Source organism: Lissotriton helveticus, chromosome 8 (assembly GCF_964261635.1).
Source record: "Lissotriton helveticus chromosome 8, aLisHel1.1, whole genome shotgun sequence".
Taxonomy (NCBI): Eukaryota; Metazoa; Chordata; class Amphibia; order Caudata; family Salamandridae; genus Lissotriton; species Lissotriton helveticus.
The window spans coordinates 205697519-205722757 of record NC_136069.1 but is presented as its reverse complement, the minus strand read 5'-3'; the positions used below and the strand labels follow the sequence as shown (position 1 = coordinate 205722757).

General features: G+C 43.7%; 1 protein-coding gene across 1 annotated transcript; it reads right to left on the bottom strand.

Moving 5' to 3' along the window:
• Window positions 1-11264: 11264 nt before the first annotated feature.
• On the bottom strand, window positions 11265-12023 carry C8H21orf140 (chromosome 8 C21orf140 homolog). Its single transcript, XM_078655950.1, has one exon. It carries the CDS (start codon window positions 12021-12023, stop codon window positions 11265-11267), a length of 759 nt encoding a protein of 252 aa, XP_078512076.1.
• Window positions 12024-25239: the final 13216 nt, after the last annotated feature.

Sequence of the window (25239 nt, the reverse complement as noted above, 5' to 3'; positions counted from 1 at the left end):
TAATACGAAACCCCACAATGTTAATGACACGCCTATAGGTACGCCCCTCTAGAAGGTGTTGGGTTCTGTAAAATTCCACATGGCGTGGATCCATCTGTGTCCGTTCAGCCGTCCTTGGGTCTCAGGCTCTTCATCCTTTCAAGTTGCCTCCTTGAATTCCGGGTCTACTCCTCCATGTCTAGGTCTAGAATCCTAACATACACACACAATGGGCCCTTCTACTCTACTATCTGCTCGATGAGGCGCCTGCAAAGGAATACACGCAAATAGCTCACAGTCTACAGATATTGCAACATTTTATAAAAGTTCATTTATAAATCATTTCTACAGTGAAATGTCAAGCAAGGCATTCTCCAACAGGCCTACACCAATTCCAAAGGAACTAGGCCACTGCTTGTTTTATAGGCCCAACGCTTTACATTGGCATTCCTTCTTCTTAGTTCGCTAGGCCTCCAACCTTAAACAGCAAATGCATTTTCTACTTTAAGCAAATCATTATATATATGTGTAGACCGTTACGTTTCAGATAAAGCAGATCTCAAGTTCAATTGCATTGCTAAACACACGTTGCATTAGAAGAAGGTTTCATTTTAAAAGCATCTATTTTCAGCAAGCATGGATTGCTCTTTGTAACGTTGGCTCTGCACATTTTCTGATACCAATTTACTTTAGTACTCTTTCATACTTTGCATCTAAACATGATTAACAGGCCTCTACATATGCGGGTGCTGACTACTTGTACATATGCTGCACCCCTACAAATTTCACTTTAAATGGCTCTCTCTCAAGACTGCAGAATGACAACAGGGGTTGCAGCAGTGACAGCAGGACTCCAAGTGATTACAGCAGGGCTTTTAGGTGATGGAAGAAATATCACTGACTGTGTTGTGAGTGACAGCAAATGTGCAGATTTGGAATGACACCTGAGTGAGATTGATGGTAACACTCACATATTCACTTCCTTATCCACCTATAAACTCACCAGTGTGTTATATTGTGTTATTTATAAGGTGCACGTACGCCTAAGCCTCTTGGCGCTGAAAACCAGGAGATATAAAAACACAAACAGGGACTATATTTTAAAAAGGCAAAGCATTTAAAAGTTTCTTAAGACAAGCAATCTTGGGGCCACCCGCAAGTCGGTGGCGAGCTTGCTCCATTCTCAAGCTGCGTCCACCGAGCAACCTCCGACCTGAAAAGTTTTAGTATGTGTACCAGGGACACTGATCAGAAAGGGGCCACAAGAACCCAAGGGTCTGGATGGCTGGTGAATGGAAAATGGGAGATAGCGCAGTGCTGTGCCATGCATAATGCTGAGTACCACTACTTTAACTTTAAAGCTGATTCATTTGTTAATGGGCAGCTACTGCCATTGTTTAAGGCCTGGAGAGATGTGGTGGTGGGCGGACATTTTCAGATGTTTGTCAGGAAGATCTAAATAACTGGCACTCCATAAGCCAAGCATGAAAGAAGCAGAGCTTGGATGTTTGGGTCTTGGCAAGAGTTATTATTTTTTTGCCATCCAAAAGCAAATGGCGGTAAAGATATACTTCAGATTGTCAGGTTGGAATGATTGGCAGCTCAGATAGGTGTGTATAATGATGATTGCTGAACCTTAAAAATCAACTTCGTATCATCGGCATGAATGTAGAACTGTGCTTCCATGTCCTGCTGGAATAACATTATTGGGGCCTGTTAGAAATGGGGGTCGCTAGTTGGCAGTTGCATTTACGCTGCACCCTGTCCAAGTAGGGACCCTTATTCTAGTCAGGGTAAGGTAGTTACACAGATAAAATAATCCCTGCTCACCCCCTTCGTAGATTGGCATCAGCAGTCAGGCTTATCTCAGAGGCATGTGTAAAGCATTTGTACATAAACACACAGTAACAAATAAAAACACCACAAAATGAACACCACATCAGTTTAGAAAAAGAACTAATCTTTAACTAAACAAAACAAGACCAAAACAGCAACAATCCATCATATACTTAGTAAAGACATTACTTTTAAACAGTTTAAACAGGGGAGGTGATGCGTCGATTCCTTACTGCCAGAGAAGGTGGTGCATCGATTCCTTGCTGTGGTGCTGAGGAGGTGATGCGTTGATTCCTTGCTGTCAGGGGAGGTGATGCGTCAATTTCTTACTGTGATGGAAGGTGATGCTTCAAAATTCAGACACCCAGCTTTACTGTTGGGCAACGCTGATGAACAACTTGGAGCATCAGTGCGATTCAATGCGTGGAAAATCTGGATGTGCTGGGGTCGATGTGGCAGCGGCGAAATAGGTGCTGTGTCGATTTTCCAGAGCCTCGAGCAGGTAATGTGTCGATTTCTTCAGCTGTATAGCATGGCCTGCATCGGAGTCAGAGCGGGTGTCTCGGATATCGGAGACACGGTACTCGGGACTCAGGCTGCAGTGATTTTTTCCAGCCACACATCAGGCACTGCGTTGATTCCTCGTCCACGCCACAGCGATGCGTTGCTTTTTCAGCCGCACGACAGTGCTGTGTCAAGAAATACAGGTGCGTAAGGTCGTTGCATAGATTTTCAGGCTTTTTTTGCAGCAGAACCACCTCCAAGGGCACAAAACTGGACTTAGCACCACTTGGCAGGTCATACCTCCCAGCAGAAGAGTTCAGGGGCTGCAGGTGAAGTCTTTGTGGCCCTGAGACTTCTTAACAGGAGGCAAGCATACACACGCACTTGGAGAACCCTGACAAGCAGGTAGAAGAAAACAGGCAGAGCTCTATTCAGGTGTCAGTGACAACTCCTCCCACTACTCTAGCTCAGAAAGACCCATCAGCCTGGTGATGAGCCATCAGGATATACTGGGCACACCTCAGCTCCCTTTGTGTGACTATCTAGAGTGAATGCACAAACAGCTCAACTGTCGCAGCTCTTACCACAAAGCTGTTGCCACCCCATTTAGATTTTTTAAATCTGATAGTATTTGCTCTGAAACAGCCTGCAGATCTTAAATTTCTTGAGGGAGTATAACAAGATAGGGCTTTCTTGAGAAACCAGGGTCCTGAATCATGGCGAGCCTTGTATGTCAGGCAAAGGGCTTTAAATGTGATCCTGTTTTTGACTCTCAACCAATGGAGATCCTTGAGAGCAGTGGAAACCGAATGGTGCCTAGGCACGTCAAGAAGGAGCCTAGCCACCGAATTCTGAAGAATCTGCAACTTATTCAGATATTGAGCTTGTAGGCTAATGTACAGGACGTTACAATAATCAATTTAGATAATACAAGTGTGGAAATAACTGACTTCCTGACTGACAGGCAAAAAATTCAGATTTTTAAAAAGTTTTTTCAAGATATTATATGAGGAGGAGACCACTGCGTTAATTAGGTTTCCCAAGAGTAAGTGGTCATCAATCTTGACACCCAGACTCTTGGCTTTCCTGGTGGGTACAGGAAAGGGGCCCATCTCCCTAGGCCAACACGAGGCAGACCAAAGGTTAGGGTTATTGCTGAGTAAGATCACCTCAGTCTTTCCTGCATTAAGCTTCAGATGGTGTCTATTCAACCAAACATTGATACATTTCATGCAGTCATGTATGCAAGCACCAGTGCAGTTGGCATCCGGGGAGTTTGATAACACGATTTGTGTGTTGTCCATATCGGAGGCGAGGGAAAACCCAAAGGATTCAACAAGGGGGGCTAGGTCTGTGATGTAGAAGTTGAAAAGAGTTGGGCTGAGTGAGGATCCCTGTGGAACCCTACTGGGCAGGCGAAATGAGCTTGAAGAGAAGGCATCTAAATTAGTAGCATTTTCCCTGTTTGAGAGGAAGGATGAAAGTAATTTCAAGGTGAGGTTTTTATGCCTTTTGCTTCCAGACGGTATATCAGGGTGGAATTATCCACCGTATCAATCGCCACGGGAAAGTCCAGCAGGATATGGGCTGCTGATCCTCCATTGTCTAAGATGAATTTGAGCTCATCGGTGGCCTTAATCAGAGCAGTCTCTGTACTGTGTTCAGATCTGATTCCGAACTGAGTGGGATCCAAGCAGTTGGAATCCTTGATAAACTGGTTTAGTTGCATGTTCATTACCTTCTCTACAATCTTCGCTGGGAAAGGGAGCCTGGAAATGGGTTGGTAATTGGCCGGGTCCTCTGGAACCAAGTTGACTTTTTTCAGTAGAGGCAGGATGGAGCCTCGTGTCCATTGAGAAGGAAACAAACCAGTTCTAAACCTATTATTACATGTGTCTGAGAGATGGGTAGCAATGATGTCAGGGACTAGCTTTACAATTGAGGGTGGCCATGGGTCGTCTGGAGAGCCTAACTTCGTAGTTAAAATAAGGTCTTTTATTAATGCTGAGGAGACAGATGAAAAACACTCGAAGCTTTTGATGGACAAATCCATATTGAAAGCTGAGTCCACATTGTCTTGACCGGTGACTGGCAAATAGTTACCATGGGGACCAAATGAGTAAAAAATAGAGTCGATTTTACCCCTGAGGTGTGAAGCAATGTCATCACAGAAGGAATGATTAACCCAATCTCTTTATTGTCCAGGTTGTTTGGTTATAACTTAATAGAATTCTCTGGCTGAGTTTTTGGAGGATTCAATTTGTGAGGAGAAATAGGCTGCTTTTTCTACGACTAATAGAGCTTTGTATTTGGTTAAGGAGGGTTTATAAATTTCTCTCTCGTATATATCATATTTGGCTCTCCATTTCCTCTCCTGACATATGCAACCTTGTTTTTCTATGATGAGACATATCTTACTTTCCACACACACTGCACACTGCCCATGGGGCTACCTTTTTTCTACCTTAGGGGTAAGGGTGGGCGTGGTTGGTGGAGTACCACTACACAGAATTCTGCGGAATTGAACTAAAACTCAGTGAACTACGTTCCGCAACTCCGATGTGTCTCATGCCAATTAATAAAACAGAAACCTCACATACCTTTGATAATATAGTCATCTCACAAAAGTGAAAATACAGCAAGCAGTGAGTGAGGTGATGATTTGTAGGTCCTCCCTAACCTAGGGAGAGAACCAAGCAGATGCCTTGAACACAAAGAGCACATCATGCTGAACGATTCGGTGGTGATCCCATCCTCCTAGGACCACCCAAAGTACAGGTATGGGCAAAAATACAATCCCAACCAAAGGCCCTGCAAAGTATTATGGAACGAGAGTCTAGAGTGCAGTGAATATTATAGTATACAATATCAAAACATTCCTCAAGGGGCAGGCTCTCCCGGCTCAGATGAGAGCTAATACTATAATATTCATGCAGTGGCTGCAATGCATCAGGTGTGTTAAGTGAAGTGCTGGTCTCGAGTGCAGCAGTTCTGTAGCCGATGCACCAGGTTAAACCATGCTGGAGAGGCAATGAGTTGATCTTCTTCAAGCAGTGGCAGTGGCAGTGATGCGTTGGTTGAGAAGCGGTGGTACCAGACGTGACGCTATGGCTCCTAGTGTGATGCTCTAGGTTCTGCTCCTGCAAGAGGTTCCATGCGCTGGTACTGTTACACGCAGACTGGATGCATCAATTTCGCTGGTGCAAGTATCTGGGTCCACTTCCAGCGAACCAGGTACAGGATCAGTGGTGGTGACTTTGATATCCCTGAATCTCAAGCAACAGGAAGCAAGACAACAAGCCCATGAAGATCACTTCAGTTGCAAGGCAGAATCCAGCTCTCCTCAGCAGAGAGCAAAAAGCAGCAGGGCGGCACATCAGAAAAGCAAGCCTTCTAGGTCAGCGGTCTAGCAGAGTTTCAGTCCCAGTCCTTGATGCAGCACATCAGTTCTTCTGCAAGAGTCTAGTTTTAGCACCAGAGGTGTCTGATTTTGTGGGGTCAGGGACCAAATACTTATACACAAATGTGCCTTCAAAGTGGGAGTGACTTCAAAGAAGGTAATTTAAGTGCCCATGTATTCTTTCTTCCTCATCCCTGGCTCTAGACTATCGGTGGGGGACACTCAGCCCTTTGTAAGGGGTCAGGCCACTATCTATTCAGATGTGAGTGTCACTTCCTCCCTCCCTTCCTGCTCAGGAAGAATAATCAGAGTTCAGATCAATGGAGATGAGTACTCAGACACACGTATTCTTTCTGTGTTTGTGGCCGTCTATAGGGAATGCACAAAGTGTGGCTGACACCCACGCCAGACATGTAATGGAGAGACGCTGCAGGCACACAGAGCTGTGAGAGCAGAGAGAGGCCGACTTTCTAAAAGGGGCATTTCCAAAATAGTAATGTTAAATCCAACATTACCAGTTAAGACGATTTAGCATTACCTTTCCAAAAGTATGAAACATGATACTGCTACTCCTTTCTAATCAGGAATTGCAGCTTAAAAGTTATGAAGGAATTCCCAATGTAAGCATATAAGAGGAGTATGCCTCACAGTTGTGAAAAACACATTTAGGTGTTATTCACTACTAGGACATGCAAAACTTAAAAGTACATGTCCTACCTCTTACTTACACAGCCCCCTGACCTATGGGTTACCTAGGGCCTACCTTAGGGGTGACTTATGTGTAAAAAGGGATGTTTAAGGCTTAGTAAGTATTTTTTAATGCCAAGTCGATGTGGTAGTAACAGCACACATAGGCCTTGCAATGGCAGGCCTGCGACCGGTTTGAAAGGCTACGCGTGTGGGCGGAACAATCAGTGCTGCAGGCTCACTATTAACATTTAATATACAGGCCCTGGGTATATGGTATACCACTTTACAAGGGACTTACAAGTAAATTAAAAATGCAAATTGTATATGCACCTATGTCACCATGTTTAGGGGAGAAGCATAGGCACTTTAGCTCTGGTCAGCAGTGGTATATTGCTCAGAGTCCTACGTCCAACAAAAAGAATCAGCAAAAACAGAAGGTAAGCAGGCAGAGCGTTTGGTGGAAGACCACCCTATGGGTGACATATCAAACATCCATCATTCACAAGCACATACACACTCATTCACAGCATGCATGCACAAATACACATACATTCATACATACAAGCCTGCACGCCATATTCAACAAACACTTACAGGGCTGCATGAGTAACAGTAGGAAGGAGAAAGTCCTAGGAGATTACTGGAGGCTTCATGGAGGGAAGGATGTACCGAAGATCCCGCTTCTTCCTCTCATTGGCTGACCATGACACATGGACCAACCAATGAGAGAAGGACCTTTCCTAACTCCTCGGAGATTGGGATGGGGCCTGTGAGAGTTGCTGACCACACCATACTCTGTGCCAAGAAGTCATTAATAGACAGTCCGCCATGGGCACTTCAGAGTTTAAATTTGAAGAGCTCTTGTCTGATTCTGTCAGTGACTCTCCCCCTCTTTACAAGGGAGGGGGACCTCAAAGTGTTTTGCTGGGTTGATGAGTTCACACACTTTGGCTGTGAAATCTTCTGCATGGGAAAAGCTTGACTTGGGCTGCCAGGCACCTCAGCATTAGCGCATTTAAAGCACATAGCTGCCTGACCCTGACATTATGAGTGTCTGGTAGGCTCACCTTTACTCAGCCTGAGAGACAATCATCATGCAATGGATGAGGTAAAGAGCACTGAGCCCCTGTGCCCTTAATGATGGGTGGGGCCTGCTACTGATGCTTTAGCTTGTTGTACTTATTCTCTAACCGATGGATGCTTGCACTACGTTTTTTGTATCCATTCTGCAGGGACAGAAAGCTTACACTGTGCATGCCATTAGTGAGATAGGGAAGCTTGTTGGGCTGCCTGTTATGCTGTTCCTGTTACTCTAACTGAGAAAGTAAACATGTGTCCTATGAGAGAGGATGCTTGCACTGGTGTTGATCTGCTACAGTTGCTTCAAGAAGAAGGGGTGTTTTCACTGCTGTTCCCTATCTGTACCTGTTCTGTGAGGGAGAGAAGCTTGCACTGTTGATGCTCCGATTGTACCTATTTAAGAGGAAAGGACACTTTCACTGTCCTATTTATGTTGTACCTATTTTGTATGTGTGACAGTGCCTCCTGTTGCATCCATCTGCCCTTTACCTATTTCTCGGGGTTAGGGAAAGTTGCACGGCTGCTGCGTATTTCTACCTCTGCAGTGTGCAAATAAAGCTTGGCTTAAATATTTTCACTGTACAAATGTCAAAAAATTATTGTTCTTTGCATTGCTGGTTTTAATGATTTTGAACCTGAGTACTAGGTTATTTAATGAGTTGGAAAATCTTGCACATATCTAGACATAATGATGTACTTTAACGTGAACCTATGAACATGGTTGTTAATGAGTTGGAAAAAAAACATGTTTTGGTACATATCCTGACATAATGATGCACTTTATCGTGAAACTGTTTTAAACTTACATTTCAACCTGTGAACATGGTTAATAATGAGTTGGATTTTTTTTCTACATATCCTGACATAAAGATGCACTTTATCGTGAAATTGTTTTAATTTACATTAAGTGAGTGTTATATTTTTATGGTTGTAAAAAACCAAATAAAGAATTCTCCTGCATAGTTTGAATGAAGACTAAGCCCTCATAAAAAATGTGAGCACATCTTCTGGTTTTGCGCGTAAAACAAGCTGAGTGTTTGAAATGGATTAACTGCCAAGGGGCTCCAAATCATGTCTCACATCCCTAGGCAATTTTGACTTTTAGCCAACATCCCTTTGCATGTGGAGATTTTTAAAGCAAAACTATAAGCCACACAAACCACTGTTGGATAAAATTCTTGGACTGGCCGACAGTATCACCTCGTCAAACCAAGGGGCAGCCTTGTGACAAAACTTAAACAGTCAAGTTGAACCAAGTATTGGGCACACAATCAGGGTAAAGTACAAGAGTGTCAATCCACTCCACAGGCATGGTAGGTAAAATGATCACAAAAGGTCGACTGTTTTTCCTATGATGTTACTATCTGAAGAAATTTCGCTAAATACAAACAGAAAAAAAGTATCCACTGGTGTCGACCTTTTGTGATCATTTTGCCTACCATGCCTGTGGAGTGGATGGACACTCTTGTACTTTACCCTGATTGTGTGCCCAGGACTTTGTTTAATTTATACAGTGTGGGCCCTTGCCCTCACTTTCAGGGGTTGTTGGGTTCCCCCTGACCTGGTTAGCACCATATATTCATTTCAGACTGTCTCACCCTAACCCTTACTGCTTTGAGCGCCACTTTCCTGTTTATATAAAAGCCTATGCAGAATTGTTAAAACAGTCAAGTTGTTAGAGAGCAGACATTTCCTTTCAGGGGCACACGCGGGAATCTATTGCTACTAGGCAAATTTGAAAGCACAGGGGCCCCCTGAAAAGACCTTCGTGGGCCAGAACAATGACAGTCTGTATGGAGTTTGGATTCTGCAAACTTGCACCATGGCACCATTCCAACTCCTAATTAATTTGTAGCAGCAGCAGTTGTCTGAAGAGTCTGGCGACAAAGCCACGTCCCGGGGCTCGAGCTTCCTGACCTGAGCCCGAGGTTAGAGTTACTTTACTTGACGTACATGCACCACTTAAGTGAAGTGCCACGCCTTCCGCAGGTGCGGCCTCTGCTGCAGGTGCTCCCCTGAGGGTGACAGTGCTGGGGGGTGGGGAGCATTCTCCGGGCAGTGACGTACGGGCGAAACAACGTGCAGGCGGCTATTGGGGTGAGCTGGGGAGAAACTGTATATAGAGTGAGCGAGGGGCTGTGAAGTGTTCCCAGGCTGTGAGTAAGGGGGAAGCAATGTGCAGGCTGCAAATGGGGTAGGCTAGGGAGAAGCAATGTGTAGGTGGCGAGTGGGGTAGGCCAGGGAGATGCTCTGTACTGTGTGTGGGGGAGGTGAAGAGTTCTGCGCCCAGTTAGTAAGGGAGAAGCAATGTGCAGGCGGTGAGTGGGGTGGGCTAGGCAACTCTGTACTTTGAGCGGGGGAGGTGAAGCATTCTGCAGGTAGTGAGAAGTAAGGGGGAAAGCTGTGCTAGGAGCGCTCTACAGTGCGTCAGGGAGAAACAGTCTGCAGACGGTGAGCTGTGGAGATAGTCCATGCAGACATGAATTCTGGGAGATGCTATGTGAAGATAATGAGCGAGTAGGGAATTTGGTGACGGGAGATCTTGGTAGTAACATCAGCCATCCTGATTTAGGCGCAGCAGGGGTTTGTGACTGAACAAAAAAAATAAAAAATTGCAAACGTTACCTGTTTGTTCTCCTCCTCCCCCATCAACCCCTCCCCTGCTCATATCCCAGCAGGTAGCACCTTGTGTTGTTTGTTGCCTATTATGTTATGTTTTGCATTACTTCTACAGCCATCCATGGCCCTGCCAGAGGCGTGGTACAGATCAAAACCCATTCAGCACGCCTGATAGCCAGAGGAGCAGCAGCAGAACAGATACAGATTCTTGCATCACGATCTGTAATATGTTGTTTAGTTATAACGCACCAGGCTCGATGTAGGTTTTTAAAACAACCCAATAAACTCTAAAATCTGCAATAAAACAAAGTACGCATGTTCTTTGTATGATTGAAAGTCTAATGACAATTTGGTGAAAGCCCCTCCCTCATTCATCTTTACAAAGATAATTATGGATTTCATTTACCACTCTTTTCACCTACTCTACCGCCTGCCGCATCATTTGCAGATTTGAAAAAAAGGCTGTGTCCAGCTGAAACGGTACAACGATTACTAAAATAGGGCGTCACATGTGCCAGACTCTCTACAAAGGTTATCTAGTCCCCTTCCAGAGGCTGGGTTCTGGGTTCCAATGTTGAACTATGTTGGGAAGACTGTGGTCGCAGAATTTCGTTATTTTTGTGGCCTTACAGTTGAGTAATGTTTACTTCAGTTTATAGCCCGTTCTATTTATTTATTTATTTGCAATAAATAAATAAAAAATGATGTCGCCCACAAGTGATGTAGTCGTAAGATGCATGTGCGCAATAGACACGCACACACACACCTCACAAAGATAGTGTTTATCTAGAGACCCAGGCTGGAACAATTTGAAAGGAAATGGCTGTATCGATCTTATTTATTAAAAATGCTCAATCTGTACCCTTAGTCATCCTGAAAATATATATTTCCATGCCTGCAAATCTTTGCTATTTAATTGACAAGCACACAAGCCATGCTACTAAATAGAAAATAATGCCGAATAGAATTTGATCAATTGTGACTGAGAAAATACTTGCTAATAAACATATTTCGTCTGATTAAGTTAGTTAAAGTTATATTTGGTATTCTGCTGTTCTATAGAAAGCCACAACCTAGTGAACTACTGCCATAAGTTATTTGGAGAACTCACACTCAATGGAAGAAGAACATTTCTCCTCTCAATAAAAAACATCTTCTATGAGTATTTGTTGAGGTAGTGGTTCTCCCACCGCCGCACTTTGTTGGTCAATGCTCTCCACCTGCCCGGAGTCATCTTGTCGACTCCGCTTCCAATCATTTCACTGAGCAGAATGTACTGGTAGGATCCAATCATCTGTGTGGACATGAGGGAATATTCTCTCCTGTTGTTAACGATGAACCACTTCAAGGAAGACCACGCGCTGTCCAGAGGGGACAGGTAGCTGAAAGCTAGCGGCATTGAGAGGAGTTGGTGGCCATACTCCCTGGCCACTTGCGGAGTACACTTGATGTTGGCTAAATTAAGAACGGTTGCCTTCGACAGTTCCTTTTCTTTACTGTTGTTGGCTGACTGATCATTTGTCTCAAGAGGTTGTTTTATTTCCTTCATCACGATTGCACATTTTCCATAGGTTTCGCTTAAAGAAGCACACAACTCATGGAAGATATCCTCACGAGGACTCATCGGCAGTTCATCTCTTAGGAAGAGTCTGTACCTCCACGGCACCCATCCTAGACTACCCCCAGCATGGACAATACTCCATGTTGGGTACCTCAGATTTTCACTTAGGGGTAGTGTTTCACCTGTGATGAGGCTCTCCGAGATGTTGGATTCCCCAAAGAAGATTGGCTGGTGTCCATCAAACTGCAAGCGTCTGAGCGTCTTCAGGTATTGTAAGCACTGTTTCTTCATTCTGGTGTCATTGTACATTTTGTAAAATATGTCCTTCAGAAGAGGATTGACAATTTGGAACATTTTTCCATACCTAGGATAGACCTAGGAGTACACAGCTTTTCCAGAGTTATAGCCACACCTGTGATACACTGTGATTGGATGTCCGGAGGGGTGAGGGGGTGTGTGTCATGATGCTCATTGTTGAAACATTCCATGACATCATAATATATGCTGGGAAGACGTACAAGAATTTAAAGAGGAATTCCCTCCCTACCCTTTGATCCATGGTCTGGAGGCCTCTGATCTGGGATTAGGTGGCAGAAACCTAAGCCATATCAGGCATCATACTTTTCTATGTGCTCCAAAATGAAAATGACAGTAATTTAAATGATGAACAGTGGTGCAATTAATCACAGAAAAAAAGGATAGGCTGGCAAGGTGAGAAAACAGTGTATTTCCATCATGTCCCAGGAAATATAAAACTAAAAAGAAATTGATAATCATAGTGAGATTCATTTTAGAGGAAGGCATGGAAATAGAGAGCTAGAGTGTTAAGTATAAAGATGCAGCAAATTGAAGTTGAAGCAAGTAGCTTTATTAGGATACTGCTTTTAAGACCAACAAGTCTTCTTAGCCGATGCTAAGCTCCTCAACTGACCATCGATGACACCAACATGCCAAGCATCATCGATGACCTAACAAACACGAGGACAAGAGCTTGACATAAGCGCATGCACATAAGAAAGCATAATACATATTAAAGGAACACAACATAAATGCATATTAAAGGAACACAACATTGAGGTTTTGCCATTTTTTGAAGAGGACGCAATTGTGTATTTTTATTGCAGGACTTCTGCATAACAAGTGTAACACAAAAATCACAGATTTAAGTGGATTACGCCGGTGTAATTTAAATTTCTCCTCGCATTAACTTTTTCTTACCAAATATCTTTATATTCCATGCATAGCCATACCTTAGTCCCTGTAGACAATAACCATCTGAAATGCAACTCAAGCAAAACAGAGATCCTCCCGATTGGCACAAATATCTCCTTCTGTCCAGCACTATGGTGGCCAGATAATTCTGTTGCCCCCCCCCAGACGGTGTCGTCAGCCAGGAACCTCGGCATAATCTTCGACTCTGAACTCTCCTTTGACCAGCATGCCAGAACCATTGCAGGCAAATGCTTCGGAACGATCAGATCCCTCAGAAAGTTCTTCGACTTTCTCCCCATCAATGACAGAAAGACGGTGACAGTCGCACTCATAATCTCGCGACTGGACTACTGCAATGGCTTGCTTGCAGGAGTCAAAAAGAGCACCCTCCTTAAATTGCAGAGTGTACTTCACACAGCTGCCCGCCTTGTCCTGGGCTTACCCCGCAGATCCTCCATCTCTGCAGCGCTTCACTCACTCCACTGGCTCCCCCTTCACAAAAGGATTCTTTTTAAAATCCTGATTATAGCCTTTCGCGCCTATAACAAGACAGGCCCCAAATACCTCACCAGGCGCTTTCCCCATTACACGCCCAGCCGTCACCTTCGCTCAACCAATGACAACCTCATCCTTCTCCCTAAATACAACCTGACAACGAAGGGTGAGAAAACCCTCAGCTTCCTTGCATCTAAAGCCTGGAACAAACTCCCTAAAAATCTCAGACAACAAACCCAGGAAAAGCCCTTTAGAAAGCTTCTAAAAACATGGATTTTTAATCTTCCGGACGAGTACTCCAAAGCTTCCATCTAACCCCCTGGCCTGGTTCATTTAGGTTTCTTAGCGCCAAGATGCTCCCTCCGGAGCGAACGTTGCGCTCTACAAATACCCCTCAAATATCAAATATCAAATGTAGACTAAATAGAGGCTTCTCTGTGTTCTTTAACAGCCGTGTTTAATACTGAAATGTAGCCTTATCTATGTTTAATTGTGCATATTTCCATAACTCATCTATTTCTTTAATTCTCAATGCAGTATCAGGAATGGAAATAGTTTCCTCATCGACATGCACAAATAGCATTGGAAACCTTGTAAAAAAACAGAACTGGGAATCATTATTGGTTGCATAGTTAGTATTTGTATGGCAGAATGCTGCTAACCAAAGGAAATATACCCATAAATCTGGTCTTGGATATATTATGCAAACGTTGTTCCCTTTCTCGATTGGTTCTGTCTTTTTTACCACTTGTTTAGGAATGATGTGATGATTAAAGGGCTTGCTGTTAAGGAATTTACAAAAAGCTGGCCAAATGTTTGACACGAGTTGTAAACAGCTATCTTTGAGGTAATCCAAGCAATCAGACTGTATGTTGTAAAAATAAATGTGGTGTCAGTAGTCACCGATAACCCCTTAATATGAATAATGTGCCATCTTTGAAAAAGTGTTGACTACTACATGGTAGTATTACACAACCAATATTCTGGCATTTCAGTGATAACAACTAGTGTACTTGTTTCCTAAGGTTTAGTAGGTGTCTGCATTGATTGCAATAATCCTTGAGTTTGAGGTCAGTCAGATTGTACTCTAGCACATTCTCCACAAGTTGGAATATTTATTTATTTGTAACACCTATAATGTGCAACTCTCACCATACAGGTATCCTGGCGCTGAGAGCTTCTATCTCGACAAAAGCAGTTACTAAATGTGTATATACTACATGTTAATAATAACATGATAATGAGGAAAAGAAAGGTTACATGGGGAAAAGCAAGGTATTCAAAGCTTTCCTAAAGTGCAGAAGTTCAGATGAAGATCTAAGATTGGCTGGCAGCTCGTTCAATAGCTGGTCCGCCCTGACTGTAAAGGCTTGCCCGCCCAGTCTTTTGAAATTTTGTTACACAGATATGGTTTGCAGATGTGGAGTGGAGATCTTGCAGAAGGATCTCTTTAATCTGTTTTACAGAGGCACAGGGCCACTGCCATGGAGTGCCTTTAAGATGATACACATAGGTTTGAAAGCTATCCTCTGTTTCGGAGGAAGCCAATGAAGTTCCTTCATTGCATTAGATGCCCATGATCTTCAATGCCTGTTTAGTGCCAGTTTGGACGCTAATGCTTGGACTCTGTCAAATCTGTTGATCAGATAATCCAAGTGTTTCAGTAATCTAACCTGTGTAGTATTACACTGCGCATAATTTGTAATTTTGCTTGGGCTGGCAGCAGTGGCAGAAGCTTCCTTATGCCGGGGAGAAGTGCAAAGCAGGTGCCCACAAAATTGTTGACATGGCTCCCCAGAGCTAGCTTGTTGTCAAATGTGACCCCTAGATTGTGGATATGCCCGGGCGGAGTTCACATACTCACACTACGCGGAACTCTGTGAAGTGTCATAAAAAGTCAGCGACACTATGCAGAGTTGCTTGCTGGGCCCTTTTGCATGATGTTTTACATAATTCGCAACACAAAGTACATTCTCAGTGCACAGACGGCACCATGTGGTTCCCTTGGGCGCGGTCATCTTGTTTTTGCTCTGTTTATGGTGCTTGGGCCTACTTTTCGAACCTCTTCTTAATCTATTTAATTCTACCCCTCTGGAACTTATCTACCTCTCATTTGTATTTATTATCTTACCATGTGTCTTTAAGTATTTTATGTTTTTTCAAATTCTTTTGTTTTTGCCTCACTTTTATAGATCTTTTATTTTTTGCTTTACTTTACTATTTTTTCTTCCTTCCTCTTTTTCCTTGCTATTTCTTCTCTTCCTCCCACCCAGTGTCATGGCAGAGCAGTGCCAAGGCCCCCAAACCACCCGTATCACCAGCTTCCTACCTTGCTGTCAGTGCCACCACAAAGGGGTGCAACCTGCTATAGTTTTTTTGAGGTGAAGGTGGCTACAGTAATTTTTTATGCACAGCACAAACTCCCCTTCACCCTGGCAGCTGGGGGCAGGCCTGCCAGCAAATACAGCCTTCGGGTGCTTCAGCAGCGCTGGGTTGAGGGTGTGCTGGGCTGTGTGCCGTAGCTCTGGTGTATGGTGCACCCAACATCGGTGGGCCAACATCCTGGATATACAGCCCGTAGCTCTGGGGTATGGTGCACCCAACAGTCACTTACGCACCGGTGGGCCAACATCCTGGATAGGGAAAAGAACCTGTTTGACATGCCGGGCATGAAGGTTGCAGGGCTGGGTGGGTAATAATTATGTATTTGTTGTGTTCTATGCCAATATTTTCTTCCCAAATAGCAAGCATCCTGCATGCGTACATTCAGGTAAGTGTATTTTATGTTGAAACTATTATGCAATCGTCATCTAGACAAGTGCTTGGAGGCGCTACCTAACTTGTTGGCACTCGCTTGGGCTGATTATTTAAGACGTCATGCAGAGACTCCTCTCTCCTGTCACTAAAATAGTGGCAGTTATTAGTACCGTATTTTCCGGCGTATAAGACGACCCGGCGTATAAGACGACCCCCCTACTTTTCTTGATAAAATGTAGGTTTCGTGCTAAACTCGCCGTATAAGACTACCCCCACTTTCAACGCAGTGCACAGTGCCACCATCGCCTACGTAACGTTCGTTCTTGTGTTTGAGTTCCCTAAGGAATCTCCTTGAGCTAAAGAGAAGCCTATTTTGGATACCACGGTGGAGTGCGTGGATTCAAATTTAATTGTGCATAAGATTTGCACCCAAAGCGTTCTTTCTGATATTTGGCTTACGGTACTTGATATCCATGCTTTGGCATTTCATCCAAAATCAATTCAAAATGTAATGTCGTGAATGCTGTCATGTTGGATCATAGAATGTCCTCACCAGATGTGCCCCCCACTTCCTTGTGTTGTACATTGCTATTATCCAAATTAGTATGGTTACGTACTCATATGCATTGTGGTTTACCATTATCCACATTACGGTAGTTTTGTTACTCATATGCATGGTGGTTTGCGGTAGAAATTACTTCTGTTCATTAGCATAGCCTGCGGTGGAGCCAGATGATTTCCCGTGTGTCTCGAGAACAATAAATAGGGTGGATATGCTGCTGGATGCATTAAGGAAAATGTGATGTTTTTGGCAGATTACCGGTACCGTAACTGTAATTTATTTCCCTCTTTCAGATCCGCTTTCAGTGGGTTTGCTTTTGATACTTCCACAGTGCCACCATCGCCTACGTAACATTAGTTCTTGTGTTTGAGTGCCCTCCTATACTGTACCTCTACTTGCACACATGTCACTTTTTCCTCCTGTAATGCACCATTTCCTATTGAGAAGCGGTCTGACACCTTCGGGTGAAGTCCGCGCTATGTAAAAACGCATGAAAACGTACTGTTAAATTTGGCACCCGGCGTATAAGACGACCCCCAACTTTCCAGAACATTTTAAGGGGTTAAAAAGTCGTCTTATACGCCGGAAAATACGGTATTAGTGATTTTGTGTTTTCTCACTTCTATGCGCCTTTCTTTTTTGGAGCTCATTCAGTCCCAATCCCAGGCAATTTCCCAGTGATGTGTAGTATGCATGCATCTATGTTTGAAAACAATGCAGACTGAGTTGGCACTTCAAAGGGGCTTGAGACAGAGAAATTGAGAATGATACGAAAAGCAAAGATCATTCATTGCAATTTATTAGTAGTTCCAAAATATAGTTTAGGAAATTCGGAATAGGGTTCAGTTTAGGAAATTAGGAATAGGTCCACAATACTAATAGGAGATCTGATTTAGCAAAGTTCAATGTTACTGCATTTGCCTTTCCCTGTCAACATATTTTTGGGGAGATTATTGACTGTACCATTAATCTTTTTTTATTTTGTTTTGTTTATTTATTTAATCAGCATCCAAGGGCAAGTGGGAAACCACCGTGGCAGGTGAGGGAGCTGGAGGTGCCTCCAAGTTTGCCACTGCAGATGGCTCTGCTGACCCGAGTAAGTCCTCTTGTTATTAATAATATTATTTCCCTAACTTTTTCCACACCATATTTACAGTTATTTATCCCTTTTACAGTGCCTTTGTCAGAATTCTTTTCCAACTACTCTTTGTTCTATCTGTTTCCTAAATTCTCCTTATCCCTGCATTATCCTGTTTACTAATTTTATATATTTCAAGTTTCTGTACTGGATTTCAAACTATCTGCACTAGTCTGTCTGTAGCTTACTGTCTTCTGCTTTGTCAGTAAGCTTTCCCTCTCCCCTGATATATCTTGTGGACAGGTGGTACTCTAAGACTCAGAGAACCCATTTTAGATAAGGTTCTCTACTGTGACGATTGCATGCCCAAGTAAGGTATTCTACACATGTTTGTTGAGAAGGCTTTCTTTTTCTTGCTTAAACAGTAAAACAAGAGAGTGGCCTTGGTCATGGTGGAGCCCCCAATGCTGTGTATGCATTATTATCATAGTACACCAGCAGCTGATGACAATACTGCATTTCTAGAAGTATGAGGAAGAAGTCCACATTGCATGTCCTTCATTGACCAATTATTGCACCCTTTCATTGGGCTTCAATGATTTGTGAAAAGGTCTAAAGGACCCACCCCCTTTTCTTTTCCTTTTTCTACTCCTTATCCACACGAGCACCTTCTCTGAGCACTCATCTTTATCACTTTCTCCATTTGTGGAGCTAAGAGTTTTCAATACCGTGTGTAAAAAGGAATGTTGTTTGAGACTGACTTATAAGTGATGTAACTAACATTTCAGAAATGCAATTATGTGTATGTGTCTTAATGTTTTGTTTTTGAAATCTTATCTGCTGCCCTAACCTCGTTAATTGTGGATTGAAACTACAAGATTGTTCTCCTTTTCCATATAGTGGTAGGAGATCTTTTGATATATTCAGTTCTCCGATGCCTCTTGCTACTTTTTCAGATCGGACCATTGTTTGTCTGTATCACAAGTTACCCAGGTCCTTCAGGTTAATTTTGGGTTACCCCATTGTTCTGTGACTACAGATCACTCATTAGGCCACCAACATTGTGAATCATCACAAACACAGTCAAGCTTAATAATTATTGTTAAACATCCACTCTCACTGTCGGCCAACACATGAATCATCTCAACACTCACAAACATCAATCACTCATATATCACTAATTGGTGAATTCCTTAGCTGTTCGAATTCAAACACTGTGGTACATTGGCGATCCTCTTTATTTCACAAAACACATTGGCCCATCATGTAAATAAAATGTTCTGGGGCAGTCCTGCTAGGGGATTAACGAAAGGATAGGCACAGAAGCAAGGCAGGCATTGGTGGGGTAGGCTTCTTCACTGTACACTAGTCCAAGTCTAATCTGGACATCCATGTGTCTAAAAGGTTGGCACTGCATTAGTCTGTGAGGCACAAACAAAGAAAAGGGGGAAAAAGGATAGGGGAACATTATATTATTTTGTTTGTCAAAGCAGTTTGGCGATAGAAAGTTCTATGGTAGCCGAGGCTTACTCAGAGGTCATGGAAGTAGAGTTTGTCATCAAACTCTGGTGGTTCACCCAGATGTTGATCAGCTAACACACCACCAGGACCTGAGTCTGACCAATCATCATTAACCTCCTTTTGCTATACTTCAGGTATGGTGTAATTTGGTGGTATTCATTTTGATCATGGTTGAGACTGATCCTTCTCACTGTGACAATTGCAACAGCTGCACTGAACACACACTCAGTGAACACACTGGAAACTGGCAAGCAAGATACTTTATTGCCAGTCTGCTGAGCACTTGCCATTGGTGCCTTTTCCCTAACCAATACATCAATGGGTTTTGATCAAGATAGACCTCTGTTGGGTTATCCACATAGCCCTAGACCATCTCTCCATAGTCATTGGTGCTCCACCATACTCAAACTCTTTTACCGTTCCCTCTGCAGTAGACTTATGCCCTACCTTTAGAAACCAATCAATATTCAGATTGGAGGGCTGATTTTCCTGTTCCTGTGGTTGCTAGTGTTCTTGTTGTAGCCTTTGGCTGCTGTTAGCCAACTACTCTGCCTTCAGGCTCTAAATTTGAAGGCTTCACAGCAGAGTGGGCCTCTAATTTCCAGCCATTCCTTTTTGTGGTTGCTGGCTTGCTCAGTAATCCACGTCTTGTGGAAGAGGTGTGGCCCAGCGGCCAGGGTATCTGACTCCAGAGCATGTGGGCTCATGGTTCGATCCCCGGCGGCAGGTCAGCTCAGCACCATGTGACTCTGGGCAATAGCTTGCTTAATCTTCCCCATTGCCCCCAGCGCCTTGGGCAATTGTTTGCGCTTTACAAGCACTGGATTTGTGCCGTGAAACATCACGGTCTGAAAAATGAATGAAAGTGGCCAGTAATTGTACTGTGAATCAAGAATTGTGACACAGGTGTAATGTTTGAATGACACAGTGCCTCTTTGCACTATTGTATTAACAGATAAGCAAAGGATAAAGCACTCCACCAACTCATGGACATCTTTTTCTTCATCCACACCTGCATACATTTCAGACACCTCCTTTAGCTGTTCCTGTAGCATATGCAACAACGGGATAGCTTGGCCCATGGTATTGTCCTCCTTGCTGACTTCCAGTGTGAAAACCCGAAGAGGAAGCAGCATCTCTGTCAGGCATTTGACTTGGCCCCATTGGTCCATCTCAATGATCATGCCTTTCAGAGTTGCATCCCCTCTTTGCACAACATATTCTTTGATTACTCTGTACTGCTCAAGCAGATGTTGCAACATGTAATAAGTCGAGTTTCCACATTCTGTATGAGTTCTTTAACTGGCATTCTATTATCCAGCTCAATCCTCAACTGCTTCCGGGCTTTAAAAGAGTGGCTGAAATGAGTGCAGATTCTTCTGCAGGTGAACACTAAGTTGCTGACTCGGTCTTCTTTTTTGAGAAGGTCCTGTACAATGATATTGAGTCAGTGCACTAAACACAGGACCCTGAAATAGCCAACATCTGCCATGGCCTTAACTATATTACTGCCATTGTCAGTGGTAACTAATCCAATGTTAAGCCCTCTTGATCGCAGCCATTTAAAGACCTTTGGTCTGATTACAATGTCGGGTGGAATGGCCGTCCTACCAATGTGGCTGCAATGAGATTACAAATGACTAATCCAAGGAGTCTCTGACTGCTGTATTAATGATATGCACAAGCCTATTCTCCAGTAGCGGAAATCGGAGGCAACACCGACAGGACCGCTGATAGAGCGCGCAGGTCACCCGACTATGGATTTACCATACTCACCTGGGCCCATAATAAATAACACATATTTTATTCAGGTAACCTTCGCTCTACTACCAGTTATTTTTACCTACCAGGTCCTATACCATTGACTTACCAATCCTTGTCACTGGTACCTGTAAACCTATTGGATCAGGGTGTTAGCATAATAGGAAAAATACATTTGCACTCATATAATAACCACAGACTCGGGAAAGTTTAAAACTTTTTATCTAAATTTCTTAAATGGTCATGATCCAAAGATTGAACACGAATAGACTCTCAATAATGAAGATCAGAATCAAAATATAACTATGCAAAAGATGTATTAAACTGATTTCGATCATTTAGCAATAGGGAGGGTAAGAAAAGGAACAAAATACGATCAAAATATTTAGGCATTTAACAAAGGGAAGGGAAAAAAGGAACATGTCAAACTTTATCAATAGGAAGGGTAAAGAGGAACATAATATGCAAGCGTAATTATCAAATATGTAACATTTAGGGAGGGAAAGAGAAGGAAGCAAATCAATGACGAACCCACATAAATTTATATTTACCTAGGAATGGTGTGAAGAACTAACCCTGGCCACAGGTCAGTTCAAAGGATAGAACCCCGAAAGTTGCAGTCGCCAGTAGGCTAGCAGGTGCGGATCAGAATCAGGACAGGTAAAGCCAAATTGGATCAGGACAGGACCACCAAAGGTTAAGACCAGCACTCGCAGTTCAGTTGCAACGCCTGCGCTACTCCCTCTCTGCAGCTAATAGTCAGAACCCCGATTGGGTTATCGTCTTCACCGTCAAAGTGCTTCGCCAGCACCTCATCTTCCCGGACCCCGATTGGGTCGGCGAATCTTCTGACAGAGTGCTTCACAGTACTTCTGCTCTCGATCAACTATTGAGTGCGTTGGGTCAGTGATAGGTCAGCTATTCGGACAAGTCGGACAAATTAACTAACTAAGCTTACCCTAGTTATACTATTTTCCAGGTCAGTGTACCACCCCCCAATGTTGCAAGTGTAAGGATCCCCAATTTTGATTTGACAAAGAATGAGGAGAGGTCATCACAACACACCAAATTTTGATACCTCAGTGTTGAATATTAATTTTATGTTCCCGCCCATCAATTTATTTTCACATGACATCTTTATTCCACCCCACAATGGATGTTCTATTGGCGAATACATTGTTATAACATTGTAAAAATTTGAGTTCAATAGTTCATGTTCTCAGGAGCATCTTCTAGTCAGTCAGCTCCTTGGCTGCAATCCAAAGGTCACTGTTCCAGAAACTTGAGACTTTCGCGCAATCGTAGCTTCAGCAAAGATAGAGTATAGCGTTACAAATTAGTCCAGTTTTCCGTGTGTAACATGAAATGGAAAAGAAACCGTTTTAGAACACAGAATAAATGAATACACTGTATACCATGTATCTCTACTCTATACCCATTATTTTATATTTAACTATAGCTTTAGGATTAAGCAGAACGAACAGCTTAGCAAAAGCAGCAGTGCAAGCTTCTTGCATGTGAAGACATAGAGCAGCCATATTATTACTAGTGCGCAGAAGCGACAGATTCCTCCAAAGCAACGAATACGTCATGTCATGTGAGTATGACAGACGCATGCGCAGTAGAAACCCTCGCGTAGCAGCAGCCATCTTAGATGCAAGCGTATTACAGTTAGTAAAACACATAAGCAATCTTCTCTCGGACACCCAATGTTTATGTAAGATGCGATTTTAGTAAAACAAACATGTTGATTAGTGCTTTTAACTTTATTCGAGGTTCATGAATACAAGCAAGTCGCTTCATGTGCGAATCCTTGCTCCATCAATCCCCTCTTTGATGATATTTTATATCATCACCAATTAATGAAACAGATGCCAACTTTTCACAATTCACCCAACTCAATCTCTTCAAACTTTCTATTTTGCTTCTTTTCATTATTATTGTGAAATTTTTTAATTTTCTTGTATACTTTCCCATTCATTTCTTCTAATTCAAGTTCATCAATATTTCTCTTTACTCCTCGCCTATTTACGGAGTATTTCTTTTTATGCTTCTGACATTTGCAACAGATTATCATTCCTAAAACTAGTAAGCCTATTTACACCATTGGCATCAGTATTCTACCTACAAAACCTTTTCCTACGTTAGAAAGCCAACTACCCATGGAGGAGAAACCATCTGTAAGCCTCTTCCATGCACTATCAACCTCCAGTGGTTTAAGCTCTTTTTCCAAATTAATAATGTTTCTCACATACTTCTTAATTTGAACACTTTTGTCAGGTATGTAAGTACAACACTGTTGTGCTTTCAACATTATACAGACTCCGCCCTCTTTTGCCAATAATGTATCAAGAGCAAGTCGATTTTGTAAAACCATTGATCTGATCGCAACCAATTCGGTATTGACCATCAAGAAACCTCCAGCAGTGTCAGTTGATAACCGATCCACTACTGTTGACAATTTGAAAATTCTGTGTGTATTCAGAGCCACTCCCACTGTAGGTATCAATGCACTAAATATATGTTAATGTTAATATCTTTTATTTTGCGCACAGATGCTCCAGCTAAGGAGCGTCCTGGCGCAGGGAATGGTGAACATAACACAACGCAAAAAGGAACAGAAAAATGAATATGAGGAAAATTAAAACAGATGAGTTTTCAGGGCCCTACGAACGAAATACTAATAAGTCCTCTAACAGGCGAATTTCTAAAGGGAGAGCATTCCAGAGGGTCGCAGCTCTCACACGAAAAGAACGACCGCCCATCCGGCTGAGCCTGAAGCGCGGGACAACCACAAGGGATTGCCCGAGAGATCTAAGAGAGCGAGTCGGGACATAGGCCGATACGAGATTATTAAGAATCTCAGGTGCCAACCCTTTTAAAATTTTGAAAGCAAGGCTAAGGCCCTTGAAGTGAATTCGGCTTTTGATCGGTAGCCAGTGTAGGGACCGCAAAGTATTAGAAGTGGGACAAAACCTTGGCAGACCCACCACTGCTCTCGCAGCCGCGTTCTGTACCCGTTGTAAGCGAACGATCTCCGATTGGTTTGCTCCCAGCAGGAGTGAGCTGGCATAGTCCAGCCGGGAGATAATCGTCGCTTGAATGACCAACTGTCTTGTCGGAGCATCAAAAAATTTGAGCACCGGCCTTAGCCCACGCAGGACACCAAAGCAGCATGCCGCCACTCTCTTAGTGTGGGTCGTAAAGCAGAGGGTGTGATCTAACCACACTCCCAGGTTTCTGAGTTCCATCACTGGTGTAGGGGCCGGCCCTAACTCAAGAGGCCACCAGCTGTCCCCCCAGCGGTCTTCTCCCCTCCCAACGATCATCACCTCAGTTTTCTTCGCGTTCAGCTGGAGACAGTTGTTATTCATCCAGCTGGCCACCTCTCTCAGCCCATTTCGGAACCTGGGGGCATCCTGCTCGGCATCCCCGCTGATCGTAACCGCTAGCTCCGTGTCGTCGGCGTAAGAGACCATGGTTAGGCCCCACTTCCTGGCGACATCAGCCAGCGGCCGCACGTACAGGTTGAAAAGCGTGGGACTCAGCGAGGAGCCCTGAGGGACCCCCAGGTCCAGCTGATGGTATTTGGACTGAAAAGGAGGGGTGGCAACGCAGAAGGAGCGATCGCTGAGGAAGGAGCGGAACCACTGCAGAGCAGAGCCACAGATGCCAATGTCCTCCAGGCGGTGCAGGAGGATGCGATGGGACACCGTGTCAAAGGCAGCGCTAAGGTCTAATAAAATAAGCGCTGCCGTTTGACCTGCATCCAACACAATCCGCAGATGTTCTACCATTGCCAGAAGGGCAGTCTCCGTGCTGTGACCGGCACGGAACCCATTCTGCGTGGGGTCGAGGACATTGGCCCGGGTCATATGCTCAGAGAGGGCCAGGTTGACGTGCGCCTCCATGACTTTGGCCGGCCAGGGGAGCAATGAAATAGGGCGGTAGTTTTCCGGTTTTAAAGGATCCAAAGATGTTTTTTTCAGGATCGGAGAAACCACCGCCTGCTTCCACTTGACAGGAACAGAACCTGAGGTCAAAGAAAGGTTAATCAGCGAACACACTACCGTGCGCCCCTGAAAAGAAGGATCTCTAAAGAGGGCAGGTCTAAGCGGGTCCGCGGGAGAACCGGACTTGACTCGCTGTGCCCACATATCACCTACTATTTCTCCAAAACTAGC

Coding starts and splice junctions, on each gene's coding strand:
- C8H21orf140 (XM_078655950.1), bottom strand. CDS start 12,023: ATGTTCCAAATTGTCAATCCTCTTCTGAAGGACATATTTTACAAAATG.